This window comes from Rhinoderma darwinii, chromosome 8 (genome assembly GCF_050947455.1).
Source record: "Rhinoderma darwinii isolate aRhiDar2 chromosome 8, aRhiDar2.hap1, whole genome shotgun sequence".
Classification (NCBI taxonomy): Eukaryota; Metazoa; Chordata; class Amphibia; order Anura; family Rhinodermatidae; genus Rhinoderma; species Rhinoderma darwinii.
This window is the reverse complement of record NC_134694.1, coordinates 80917707-80932071: the sequence shown is the minus strand read 5'-3', so window position 1 is coordinate 80932071 and position 14365 is coordinate 80917707. Positions and strand designations below refer to the sequence as shown.

Here is a 14365-nt window from a genome sequence, read left to right as displayed (position 1 = left end):
CAAATACAGCAAATATTGTCTTCCCGCTTTTAACCAGCTGACCCTATTGTTCTCCGATGGGTCCGAGACATAAGTGGCCTCTAGTACCTTGCAGAAGTTAGCTAGTTCCTGTTCCCTTTTAACCGATTCCTTTTTAATATAAGAAATGGAGGACTGGAGACAGCCCCTCAAATAGGCTTTTAATGCATCCCAGTAAGCTGAGTGATTTGTACCATTTCCGTTGCCCTGTGTGTAAATATGAATTTGATCGGGAATGCGATCCTGCTGGGTAAATTGAGTTAACCAAAATGGATGTATTTTCCTACAGATATGGCTCCTTCTCTGGGACGTGACCAATTTAACCATCATAGGGGAGTGGTCAGAAAACACCCGGGGTAAATGTTCTACAGATGAGAGCATCGAACATGCTCGTACATTACCGCAAATGTAGTCAATCCGGGACAATGCATTTCTCCCCGGGGTATAACAAGTATATTCTAGAACATCCGGCCACATATACCTCCATAGATCATGCCATCCCACCTCTTCCAGAAATAGCAATAAAGAAGGGGGTCTAGCTATACCGGGGGGATCTGTCCCCACATCCGGACGAAATCTGTCCAATGTAGGATTTGCTACAGTATTATAGTCTCCCATGCAGAGGACCGTAGCTTGGGGATACTCTGATGCAAATTTGGCTGCCTCATATAGTACCGCTAGGGATTGTGTCGGGGGAATATAAATACCCAGTATGACAAAAGGATGACTCTCTATCCAGGCATGTACAAAAATATATCTCCCATCTGGGTCTTTTTGCATAACTCCTGGCTCCCACCTTAGGGACTTGTGAATTAACAAGGAGACCCCCCTGGAATATGAGGAGTGCGTGGAGTGAGCTGACCATTGTATCCATGGCTTCCTCATAAATTTAATAGTGTCTGACATTAAGTGCGTTTCTTGCAAACATATTATTTGCGGGCCTCTTGCCCTGATCTGTGAGAAGATTTGATTGCGTTTACGTGGCTCTCCCAGTCCCCGCACATTCCAAGACATAACACTTAGAAACATCATGCACCGCTAAATGAACGATCCTTAAAATACAAAAGTAGAAGATTTAACAAAACAACAATAGTAGGAGGGTGAACTCAGTCGCCCTATCAAGAAAATCTTCCGAACTAGGGGAATATATCCCTTCTGAATCACGGGGGTAGCCTGTGTGAGACTGGAAACTCCACACAGACTATTACTCCAACTTCCCTCCTCCAGCGTCTCCAACCCACATAAGACAGGCATACAACCCGTCACATTAGAACCCGCAATAATATGGAGTATCTAGTCGCCTCAGATCGGTCTAGCAACCCATTCATGGACAATCCCAATCCAATATCAACAATATAAGCAAAAGTAAAATACAGTGGTTAGAGAGAGCATACATTCAATGAAAACGTATCAGATATGCATATATTATACCACAACGCAGCAACCTGGATCAACGTCAAGAGAAGAGGATAATAAAAGTTCCCGGAGCAGTCCTCAGCTCCACAAAAGTCCCAGAGTCTCCGTGTCCACGATTCTAGGTGTCGGATAGTAAAACCACAATCATGGTCTGGGGCCTAGGTTATTTCGGCTGTTCAGCCATTCGTCAGCCTCTCCCGGAGTATTGAAAAAGATAGATTTATCATGATGTACAACTCTGAGCCGTGCTGGGAAGACCATGGAGTATTGAATCTGAAGATCTCTCAACCGTCGTTTAATGCCGACAAATGTAGCTCGAGCTTTCTGGAGTGCTGCAGAGAAATCTGGAAAAATCGTGACCGTAGCGGCGTTGTGTGTGATCTGGCCTTTTTGGCGCGCAGCTCTCAAAATGGCGTCTCTATCTTTGCTGCTGAGTAAGCGAACCAACATAGGCCTAGGCATGGCCCCTGGCGGTGGTGGTCTGGCGGGAACGCGATGTGCTCGTTCAACCGCATAGGCCGCAGACAGTGTAGCATCAGGCAGCGTATCTTTGAGCCATTGCTCCATAAATGTCCCTGGATCTCTGCCTTCAGCACGCTCTGGCAGGCCCAGGATACGAACATTATTCCTGCGCATCCTATTCTCAAGATCATCCGATCTTTGCGCCCATGCTTCTGCAGCCCTTTCCAAGGCCCCGATTTGCCGCGCCACAGGAGCAGAATCATCCTCTATTTGCGAGATCCGAGTTTCGGTATCACGAACCCGGTCTCTTAGCTTCTGGAGATCCTGACGCATCAATCCAAGGTCCACCTTAACCTCATCTATTTTCCCAGTAAGAGAAGTAGTAGACTCACGTATAGCAGTCAGGAGCTGTGCTGTGACTTGTTTCAGTGATGGTTCCGGATCCTCATCTCCCTGAGGGTCCGCCTCGTCATGCTGCTGTCCAGGAGTAACGGCGCCATGATGGCTACTTGCTCTGGCGAACTCTTTAAGGCGGTCAGCGGCCGCCGAATTGCGTGTCTTGCTCATTTTGAGCTCTCCTCTACTGTGCCTGCGATTGCCCCACGTTCAAGAAGTTTTTGCGGGAAGTTTTACAGCAGGATTAATGCAGAAACACCGGAGCCGGGACGGAGCTCTCACAGCATGCGACTGCTCGCGGCGGAAGTCAGCCACGCCCCCCAGTTTGTCCGATCATTGGCCCGTGTAAAAGGATCTTTACATCAGTGAAGTTGGTCATAGATGCAAACATAATTAAGGCAGCACAACAATAAGCGGTCATGAAGATGATCTAGATCTCTGTGAAAGGATTTTTTGGCTTTCTGATTGATTGATTGATTTGCATAGGCGGCACCAGCAGAGTTCACCTCTGACAACTCTTCTTTCTATTGCCAGCCTCTGTATTTTCCCACAAAACCTTGTGCTTTTCTTAGGACCTCATCTAACACTGATTTCATATTCATATTTCATCCACAGAAAACAAATGTGGGGATTTCAGACGACATCTACGACACACTATTTGTGAATAAAACACAATTTAATTATTTATTCATGCGTAATAAAACAAACCTGAGTGCAGGAAAGTTATTATGTAGTGAAAAGTAAAAAAAACACTGCCTTGCTTACCTCTGTGTCGCACCAAGTTGACTTTTTCCACATTAATTTAACAGCATAATGCTCCAAAACCTATGTAGCTATATAAAAAAGTGCGGAAGAAGAAAAATCCTACTGTTTCAATGTATTGTATGTAAATAAATAATCCTTCTCTGTTCTAGTCTGTAGAAAACAAGCATTTATCAGTGTTTCTGCCATCCGCACGCAGGGGGAACAAACATTTTATAGGTTGTTTCATTAAAAATGTAGCCTGTAAATCCGAATGAATATCGTTTCAACCTCCAAAATGTCCGACTCCTCTGTATGTAAACAACAGGTACATTTTGAGTAAACATTTGTAACAAAAAGAAGCTACAATTACATTTGTGTCTTTTGCTGCTGAACGGATTCAAGAAAACAAAGGCCTAATGTATCCCTCGTCTTTGCGTAAAAGAGGGCTCCTTCCACCAATGCTCAACAGTATTGCTATGGATTGGCGTAAGTGACTTGGCACAAGTGTAATAAGTGATTGTCAGAACATTTTACAAACTGCTGGAGCTATAAAAAAAAAAAACATTACTCACCCAACGTAGTTATTAGACAACATTCAGACGCTGCAACATAAAAATAGAATACAGAATGCTGGCTGGATCTTCACATACGTTGTACATTGCATCAATATCAGAGAGGAAATAAGACAGAACACCCTCCATGGAAAAAGGTCAATGAAGAGAAATCCCAAATAATGGTTACGAATCTTGCAGGAAAATGACTTACATTATTCCCAGCATGGAAGTGTTAAATAATACAGAAGAATACTTGAAGATACTATAGGTCAGGGTATTGAAAGAGAGACAGTAAACCATTGCTGGTACTGATATACTGTAGAATACATTGGCTTGCAACAACTTTGTCCAGCACAAGTATCTGACAACCATCTCAGTGCGGCTGTAAAGACTCCGCTGTGTCATCCCAGGAGCATGAAAGGACCGGTGTGATTTTCTCCATGGAGGTTTCCGTACAGATCCTGCCATTAGTCCAATTCCCCCCGTATTGTGCTCGTTCCCGCTGTGTTTGAGGCACTTTCTGGCTAGCAAAGCTTGTATCAGCGATATGTTCACTGGTGGCCAACACGTGACACCTCATCACACGGTCAGGATCTCAAACTCCTCCTCTTCAAATAATTTATCGGTGGATTCAATTAGTTCTGTTGGGAAAGATAAATAGTCTGTTCACCTGCAACCAACTAAAACTGGGTGCAGCCCCCCCCCCCCGAAAATGTCTACTCTTCCAATGTCAATATATAAAATACAGTCTGATGCGCTCTACCAGTTCCAATAAAAGGTACAGAAAGCTGACAATCCACCTTTCTTTCTCCCTGGAAAGATCAAAGGATTCTTGACATCTGCCGATATCTGCATCTAGTCTTTCTCCAAAAAAAAGCTATGATGTAGAATCGCAGAGAAAGAAAGCAAGTCTCATAGTGCAAGACTACTCCAATACCATTCAAAGAGTCAAACCATATATTTATGATACTCACAAAAGTAACATCCCCCAGAGGACGCGAGACCCCAAACGGACTTTAAAAGGATATTCCCATCACTTTCTGATCGGTAGGGGAGAGACTGCTGTGATCCCCACCAATCCAGAAAACAAAGGGACTACAGTGCTGGTTTAGCTGGTTTTTGGCCAGGAGCACCGCTGAGTATGGAACGGCAACGTAGCTCTATTCAATTTCGGAACCCACCAATCAAAAAGTCATGGCATATCCAAGTGAAAGACCATCACTTTCTGTGATGGGAATAACCCTTTAAAGGTTATAGACACCTTTATGCAGATTTTTTTTTTACTGATTATTTGCTTCCTAAATGCAAAATGAAGAAACTTTCTAAATAGTCTTAATTAAGAAGACCCTACTATTTTGTTGCTGTAGAGTTTGTGGAACTCCTTCACATAGCTGGCTGTGACGCTGTTCTGTTTCTGACATAAATCAGACAGCACACGGCTCCTGGCAGTGTCATCTGTCTCTGCTCTCCCCCTTCTGCAGAGAGCGCTCTCTCAGTCTGTGTGTTCTCGCGGGATGGAACACAGCGCAAGCCGCCCGGACACTGTCCGTAGCGGATTGGACAGTGTCAGAGCGAAGACATCACGCCCCCTTGCCAGTTAGTTAGATAGAAACACTCCATTGACAGTTCAGGGGCTTATTTACATATCAGGCGCCAAATATAACGGCACCGATATTTAAATAACGGAGGAAGATAGGAAAAAAAAAGTAAAGTGAGACCGTGTTTGTGAAGCCCTGACTATTACATGCTGCACATGTATGGGCAGGTGAAAGGTTCTCTTTAAACAATTTGTCTGTAGTTCCGGTGGGTTGATTTTACTGTCAAACCTTATAAACGTTCAATTTCCCTGACTGTTCCCCACAATTTCACTAATCATAGAATCATTGTGCTTTTTATAATAATAATAATAATAATCCGGTGCCCTTTGTGCGCACACCTCAGAAGAGGACATCAATGCACCAGGGTGGGATTTTGTGTGTTAGGGGAAGGCGAGAAGCTGTCAATCAAATGTAAGGAGTTGGGGTAAACTTGGAAAGACTTGAGGAATGAAGATATGACTCTTTTCACACGAAGATTTTACTCTTTTCAAAGGAAGATATGACTCTTATGCTCATTTGCATACGGCGTAGGAACACAAAAAAAACTGAATAATAAAGCTACAGAAGACAATTATAGGTTATATAGAAATGATTTTTCACCCACTACCACCAGGTATTGCTGGTTTAATAGGTGAAATGCTGGTGACAGGTTCCCTTTAAGTTTGGTAGCAATAGTCCCCCCTCCTCTATCTGATGGTTGAAGTATCTCATCTAATCTAAGAAGACAAAGGGTCCAACACAAGGTAGAATTACAGTGGGGACAGTGGAGACCCCTTGTCTTGTTCCCCAGAATATTCAATCAAACGCCTTTGTAGCGTCCAAGGAGACCATTAAACCCACCTGTAGGGTTTATTTGAAGGTTATTGTATACAAATTTTATATTTTTTTGTGTGGACTTATTTGGTATAATTTAAAGAAGTCAAGCATGCGTGCTGCAGCTCCATTCAAAGTGTATAGGACTGACGGACCAGCCAAGTACAGTGCTCGGCGGTTTCCATCATTCTTTAGATATTGAAAGGAGCAGCGGGCCCATGCTCGGCTGCCGCTCCAGTCAAGCTCCTCCTCACTGTGCAGTGGAGGAGGACCAGGGTGTTCAGGACCTCTGCTCTGACGATCGGTGGGGGTCCCAGCGATCAGACAATTATCACCTATTCTGTTGATACGTGATAATTGTCCATTCTGGTACAACTCCTTTAAGGATTTTAACAAAAATGAACCTTGAGTACAGTTACAGGTTTTGCTCTTTAAATGGTGTTGGAGAGCAGTCTTGCCCTATGTGTTTTGTTTTTCCTGTCAGTAATTGTATAACACCTACAGCTTTTTGGGAGAAAAACGAGGTGCAAATAGCTGCAGACGCCAGAAATCCTTATTCCTATGGACAACGAGAGAAGGATCGTCCGGATTTAGTAGAGCGCAACAGGCTATATTTAATATAATTCTGTTGAGAAAAAAATTATCCACAAAATGTCAAACGCTATGGAAGTGATGAAGGGACCCATTAAAAAACGCACACACATGATGATCAGCGCAACACAAGTCGGGTAGCAGCATAACCAGTGTGAAAAATTGTCCAGTACAAAACTAAGCAAAGTAGGTAGGGTTGTTCAGTCCTAAGTTATGAACTCCGTCTTCTCTAATTTGAAGAAATGATATTGGGAAAGAAGGCAGATGCTTCAGGCAGTGGAATACTTCTGGAAATCTGTCTAGGAAGAGCTTCATCATTTGAGCTCTGTGACCTTTTTTATGTCATTGCCCCACAATATCTGCTGACATTTTGGTTATGGAGCTACTAAGAAAAACACTTTCATTCGCACTTCCCAGAAGATCTGTTAGAAAACACCTACTGTAAGTCCTTGCTAATATTTTCTATTTTTTTTCTTTTTAAAATTTCAGTATTAGCTATTAGCCACTTTTTAGGAGACTATAGGAAAATAGGAAATTGTATAAATAGTTTTGAAAAAAAAATTCACAAAACTTCAACCACAAAATAAATATAAACATGAAAGGATTATATAATTGATAGTCACAGAATGCCAATGTCTTTCTGCCAACTAACCTGCGCCTGTTGTGGAGACCTCTGGCTTTGTTGGTGGTATGAATGGAGGCCAGTGGGGAGGGTGCTTTGGTGCCAATTCAAACATCCGTAGACTCTGCTTCTTTAAAATTTCCTGGAGATAAAAATAAAGCATCTGATTAAGGATAAACAATTGTCCAAATCTCCTATATGAATCCCAAAATTAAATACAAGTCTAGTTAGATTGTTGTTGCTTAGCTAACCTAACAATCTGCACATTTTCTACCTGGCTACAAAGTGTTAATAAAAATAAAGCAGGAAGTGAACACATTTTCAGATATTACATTTTTGCCCGAGAGATTGCCCGATCGATCACCCCTATCACCCCCCAAAAAGAGCTTACCTTCCTTAGCAGCTCCATGTCAATTTTCGTAGCAGATGAAACCTGGAGATGTAATTAAATGGGTTCTTTTATCACAGACCACCCATTTAATATGAGAGCAGCAAGTCCCCTGGCAAATAGATAATTTTGCGGGAGGAAGTCGCCATTGGCTGCTCATTATGACTGTAGCAACCCCTACAGGGAATATGTAGTATTACATGCGTATCAGGTCCACCAGAGCAATAACTCTCAGGGGGGAGTCCTGAGCAGGAAGGGAGAGATTGCCTATTTAAAGGTAATGTGTCGCTACAAAAAAAAAATGTTTTCTTTAGTTAAACAGTTAGTGTATATGTGATTAAACATTGTTCTAATTTTTTTAATTTTTTCACGAGTCAGGAAATATTATAAATTAGATTCTAATTTATAACATTTCCCAGTGCTGGTCACTAGATGGAGCAATTCCCAAAATTGCAGCATGGCATGTGGTAAAGCAACCACATTGCTTTATGCTGCAAAATTTGAGAAAACACACTCGCTCTAGTGAGCTCACAGAATCCCCCCTCCTTTATCCTGGCTAGTGCCAGGTGAAAGGAGGGGATTGAACGGTCAAACCTCCTACACTGTGTGCCGCCATTTTTTGAGCTAACACACAGTGTAGTAGGTTTACATACAGTAGTAAACACACAGTAAAACACTTACATACACAGACATAACTTACCAGCTCCTGCCACCGCCGCTCCCTCCGGTCCGTCCGGTCCGTCTGCTCGCTCCAAGTGCACAAGTCCGGAAGCCGCGACCGGAAGTAGTAATCTTACTGTCCGGCCGCGGCTTCCGGTCCACAAGAAAATGGCGCCGGACATCGCTCGGCCGAAGACCTTCCATTTGGACTGTGTGGGAGCGGCGCATGCGCCGTTCCCACACAGACGGCATACAGCATAGTGAACGGAACGGCTCCCGTTCGCATTCACTATGGGGCTGTATGTGCCGTATTCCATGTCTGTATGTGTCGTTAATCGACACATACAGAGATGAAAGAAAAAAAATGGCAGCCCCCATAGACAAGAAAAAGTGCAAAAATAAAAAAAGTAAAAACACAAAACACACAAATAAATAAAACATTTTTTAATAAAACACTAAAAGCAAATTGATATAAAAAATGTTTTTTTCGCGACACCCTTCCTTTAAGGCTGTGTCTGAACCACAGAAACTCCAAATGTAAATTACAAATGTACTTTGATTATCTCTTTGAAAGGCTGTTTAGAGTATGGCTACATAAAACTTGTGTCTGTAATGTGCCAAACATAGAAAAAGAACTTGCCAATAGGGCTGTGTTAAAATTTCTGTTCAGGGGCCCTATTGCCAAAAAGCCATGGCCATACTATGTCGTAACAACAAATGAACGTAACGTCACCCTAAACAATACAGCCACGGCATCATGGACACTGAACATCATTTTAAACTAAGTCCTTTGGCTAAGTTTATTCTTTTTTCTTAGCACATTATTGTCACTATGCTTATAAGGCCATATTCTTGTTCAACCCCTTTAAAGACAAATATATATATTTAAATGCTTACCTTCTCTACAGTAGTACACCAAGTATCGAAATCTGCTTCTTCCTGGCAAAAAAATCCCTAGGAAATATAACAAAAAACAGACTTAAAGAGGATCTGTCACTAGTTTAGTAATGCTCCATCTCCTAGCTAATATAATAGTCGCTGTCACACTGATAATGCTAGTGAAAATTGTGTCCAAAAAAGTTTAATATTTTAAAAGTTATGAGCTTTTTTCTATGCAAATGAGGCTATACTAGACAAGTGGGTGTCAACACCAGCGATTCTCCTGAGGTGGAGCCTCCTCACAGCCTCTGACACTGTCCTATCAGCTTGAAGCTCCTTCACACCGAGTGAGAGACTGAGGCTGGAGGGAGGGGTCACTTCAAATAGCCATATCTGTGGTTCTGGTGGCATATAAAAGATGAGATTCTAATCTTTCATATGGCACCACATGGAATGGAAGCTGTATACTATAAGATCACACTGTGTTGCTGGTCTGGGAAGATGAGAACTGTATGACTTTGATTGGACAGCGTCATACAGAAAACATTACACCACCCAGAGTGAAAAGAAAGAGTAACCTCCCATTAGGCAAGTATAGTCACATTAGCATATTTAGAAAAATGCACAAAACTTTGCAAATAATAAACTGCTTTGAAAAACAAATGACACTGTAGTTATCAGCAACATAGCGCCTATTATATTTGTTAGGATATAGGGAATTAATAAACTGGGGACAGATCCTCTTAACAAGCAGATCACAAACCAATCACATAATTGATGCTAAACATAACACTTGTGCATTACTCTGGATTGCAGATGTTAAAAATATATTGACTTTATAATTAATATTTAGGTTTTGATCAGTGATGTCATGCTGTCTGATTTATAGCAGAACCCGATAGATCTGTGACTGGGAATTAAGGTGTTATTGCCATCTTATAAAGTGATCCTTTAACATGAATATGGGCATGTCCTGACAACATTTTATTTCAATGAAGCATGGGTCAGACTCCTTTACTTACTAATGCCACAGAGGGATCCAGATTCAGAATCTTCATCCTGTTAGGATTTTTTAGGCAGTGGTAAGTTTGATCCTGCACTGTACCCGTTTCCTCTGTATCCACAAAGGTCTGCGTTGTGTGAGGGTCCAGGTAAATAAGCTCATCCCCTTCAAAAAAATAGAAAGCACTAATAAGGTGTATGTAAATACATAAATGACCTCATAGTCTACAAGCATAAATATGTATGGATGAACGAAATGTTGCGTCAATATCACAAGTAATGTGTATAGCAATGTTACTAATTCTGGGGATCAGGGACAAAGATGCCCCACGCGTATCACCACAATCCCTGAGGAAGGCATGTTGTGGTGATACGCGTGGGGCATCTTTGTCCCTGATCCCCAGAATTAGTAACATTGCTATACACATTACTTGTCATATTGACGCAATATTTCGTTTATCCATACATATTTATGCTTGTAGACCATGAGGTCATTTGAGTACCAGCTTGTGTTGAGGGGGATCGGTGGTTTGGTGGGTGTTATTGTTTGGCCATGTTAAACGCTTTTAAATCTTGTAAGTGTGGTTTAATGTGCTTAAAAGAAAAACAAATCTATTTAATTTACCACAGTATCTTTATTTTGCCAACATACATACCCAATTTTTATTGTTGATTATTGATTATAGTTTTTAGGGTATGTGGCAGTACTTGTGCAGTGCCCGCATCAAAGTTATGAACTGAACCCGTCAGTGCCACTGACTTGACGGATACAGGTTTCAATGCAAGATACAGCTGCTCTGTATACAGGATACAAGGAAGCTGTATCTGAAAAAGTAAAAATACCAAAACACACAGATTTTTTTTTGATTTTTTTTTGAAATAATTCTTAGTTTTCAAAGGTGTACATAGCCTTTAAAAACCAGGTTGCAAAATAATCCCACAGTAGGATGAGCACATCCCCGTATTTTAAGCACGGTCCCACAGTTGATCAACCGCTTACCTGAAAAGCCTATGAAATAATAGGCATTATTTGGTTTTCCACCTAAAGCTCCTAGTGATTGTGGCATTTGAAAACATTCCTGTGGAGAGAAAGCAATGAAAATTTTACGTATTTTCTATGAATATTAAGCTGGCCAAACATATGAGATCGACTCGAAATCGGGTTTTATACCTTATGTGTATGGCCAGCTTATGTCTTCACAATACTGCAATATCTTTAGACAGCACAAAGAACATCATATAGAAAAAGATCAATTTTAAGTTAACGAAAATAAATGTCTCTACAAAGTTATTTTAAATAAACAATATCAGCTTGAAAAATGCTAAAGGGGTTTTCCCAACTTAGACATTTATGGCATATCCATAGGACTTGTCAAAAACGTCTAATATATATGGGTCCTAGCTCGGAGACCAGCATCTATAATCGAGAACAGGGGTCTCCCGACCCGTTTCACCTGGTGCAGCGGCTGCTAGCCACAGAATCAACACGAGAACCTAGAGGAGAGAGGGTCGCGCTGGGACCCGCATCACATATTTATGGCAAATCCTATAGATATGCCATAAATGTCGAAGATGAGAATACCCCTTTAATATTTCAACACTACACGCATTATGTGCCTTAGACAAATTTTGTTTTAGAGAAAGATCAAGAAAACAAAAACTTTATTGTAAATTTAAAATGTTGAAACCCGATGTCATGGAAACATTGTGGGAGGTTTATTAATACTGTCTTAAAGAATGACAGGCTAAAACATCACCAGAACTGCGCCAAATTAATCAGTGGTGCACGCTGTATGATAAATTTGCCACGTCTAGCTAGACATGTTAGGCACTTTTCTCTTCCTTATACTACCTCATGGCTGGCATACTTTACACCTATATTTTACGCCCAAAAAATAGGGCGCGCCATATATAAATCCGGCGCATTTTATAACTTCTCTTAGCCACATTTCTTTTTCTAGACACTTTAAAGGGGTTGTCCCACAAAACACATGTATCCAAAAACAACAAACCAGACTACTCCTTAAACTTGGCCAATTCTGAAAACAGTGGAATGGGAGAGAACCTACCTTAAAAGCATCAATATAAACAGGATTTATCTGGTTAATTCCTAGCCGCAGTGGTACGATTAGCAGCAGAGGCCTCCATGCAGAACACTGCTGTGACGTGTCTCTACCTCTGCTCCAAGCACTTTGGTATGTGAGAGATTCACTCTGCGCTGTACTCCGGCGGTGAGGGTGATGGCGGCACATTTTCCCTACATTAATGAAACAACCACCTCAGTCAGTCCTAATACATTAGATACAATGTGAAGCAGAGTGAGAACAAGATAATCACAATGTTTATAAATATTCTTAACATGACACTTAACTGAGTGCCTCGTATGGGCATTTTCTATGTCATTGAGTAGTATCTATGGTGTAAGCAGGTTATTTGGCCTGAGAGGTGGTTTGTTGTACTGTTCTGAAATGGTATTACTGACAACAAATCCAGAAAAATGTCTAACAATGATTACTATTTTACCTATCAGCTAACATATGGGGATTTTGTTTTCTTCCCACTAGAACATTGAGAAGAGTATGACGCTGATTGGTCACTGATTGGTCAGCGTCATACACTTCTCTTCACAACGCCCAGTTGGTAAAAAGTAAAAACACGCCCAGTTGTCTATTAAGAAACTAATTAACATAAATCTAAAATTGCTCATAACTCGCTCAAAAATGATCGTTTTTCAAAATAAAAACCACTGTTGTTATAGAAGATAGGACACTCATAATCTGGTGACAGAGCCTCTTTAAATAGTGTTATAAATGTACTGTACAGATTGTTATGGTTATGGGGATACTAAATATCTCTATTATTTAAAGGGTAACTAAACGTTTAAAAAAACTTTTGACATGTCAGAAGTTTTGATCGGTGGGGGTCCAAGTACGGAGATTCCTCACCGATCTCTATAACAAAGCCGCAGAATTGCTAAGCAGTGTACAGGCTCAATAGAAAGTCTATGAGCCGGTACACCACTTGCTTCTGACGCTTCAATTTAGCGATTGGTGGGAGTCTCAGTGCTCGGACTCCCACCAATCAAAACTTCTGACATGTCACTATGACATTTTATAGGTTTTTTTTAAAGTTTAGTTACGCTTTATTGTCTCCAATTAATCTAAACGAATATGAAAAACTTTTTTTTGTTATACATCCTCTATGCTTTGGTTAATTCTCAAAGGGTTAAACAGGGGAGTTCAGAGGTCTCTCTGATCTCCACCGTGAGAGGAGCGGGAATCAGCTATGACTGTCAGCCGAACTACCGCTCCTGCCAGCTACTATTGCGGTGTTATGCGGAAAGAGGTTTTAGCATATTATTATGTTATTAGTGATATTGTAAATTCATATTGTTTTAGGGATTTTCATTTATGTTTATTATTATTTTGGTTCAGTCTTCTACATTTCTTTCTCTCAAAATGGGTGCTAAAGACACTTGTTTTGAAAGATGGCTAGAGATTGTACTTCGGTTGTAGGCTCTTAAATGTTTAATGATCAGCTTGAATTGTCAGATAAATACATGGGTTCTATCAAAGTGTAACTTACTTATGTCCTCAATGACCACGGTGTTATCCATTGAAACATAAACAGCTAGTGAATTCCACTCATCAAACAGAGCAAGTTTCCTGTGAATATGAGGAAAAACAACAAGCTTCTCAATTAATGTTCAAACTAATTGATATTATGTAATGGAGGGTATAAGGAAAGATTTACTTACTTTAAAACCTGAGCCACAGTATTTGGTCCAAACCATTCTCCTATAGACTTTCCTTCTCCAACTCCCATCTGTGCTGATTTATTACCCCCAAATAAAGAAGTACACAGTTATATTTGATCTGCAAATATTGTTTTAAATGTCTTTAAAAATGTCATTATTTAACTTGTCTTAGCACAGGTAAACCCTTTGAAATGAGATGAACTGCATATTTTGACTGCTCAATTCCCTTGTAGAAGCCGCTACATATAGCGTTACAGTTGGCCATTCGAATGAATGCCCTTCAATTTAAAGCATGAACGGACGGGGCCTGCCAGGATGAGAGCTGCCACTTGTTAATAGCCCTCCGCTATGACTTATAGAGGGGGGACTCAAGCAGGGGACCCACCTCAATTATGTTTCTATGTAGATGATATGGGAACTTACTATGGTCCCCTCGACATAGTTGCCGTGGTGGGAGAGACGGCA

General features: G+C 41.0%; 1 protein-coding gene across 1 annotated transcript in view; it reads right to left on the bottom strand.

The window, feature by feature from the left end:
- Positions 1 to 2949: 2949 nt before the first annotated feature.
- ATG4A (autophagy related 4A cysteine peptidase) overlaps positions 2950 to 14365 on the bottom strand; it is a 41649-nt gene continuing 30233 nt past the window's right edge. Inside the window, exons 6-13 of the mRNA XM_075835800.1 lie at positions 13901 to 13973; positions 13729 to 13808; positions 12213 to 12400; positions 11144 to 11222; positions 10164 to 10309; positions 9160 to 9216; positions 7245 to 7356; positions 2950 to 4231 (exon numbers count right to left, since the gene is read on the bottom strand). Of these exons, the coding sequence (XP_075691915.1) occupies positions 4170 to 4231; positions 7245 to 7356; positions 9160 to 9216; positions 10164 to 10309; positions 11144 to 11222; positions 12213 to 12400; positions 13729 to 13808; positions 13901 to 13973 (797 nt within the window). The 3' untranslated portion in view covers positions 2950 to 4169. The remainder of the gene's footprint in view (positions 4232 to 7244; positions 7357 to 9159; positions 9217 to 10163; positions 10310 to 11143; positions 11223 to 12212; positions 12401 to 13728; positions 13809 to 13900; positions 13974 to 14365) is intronic.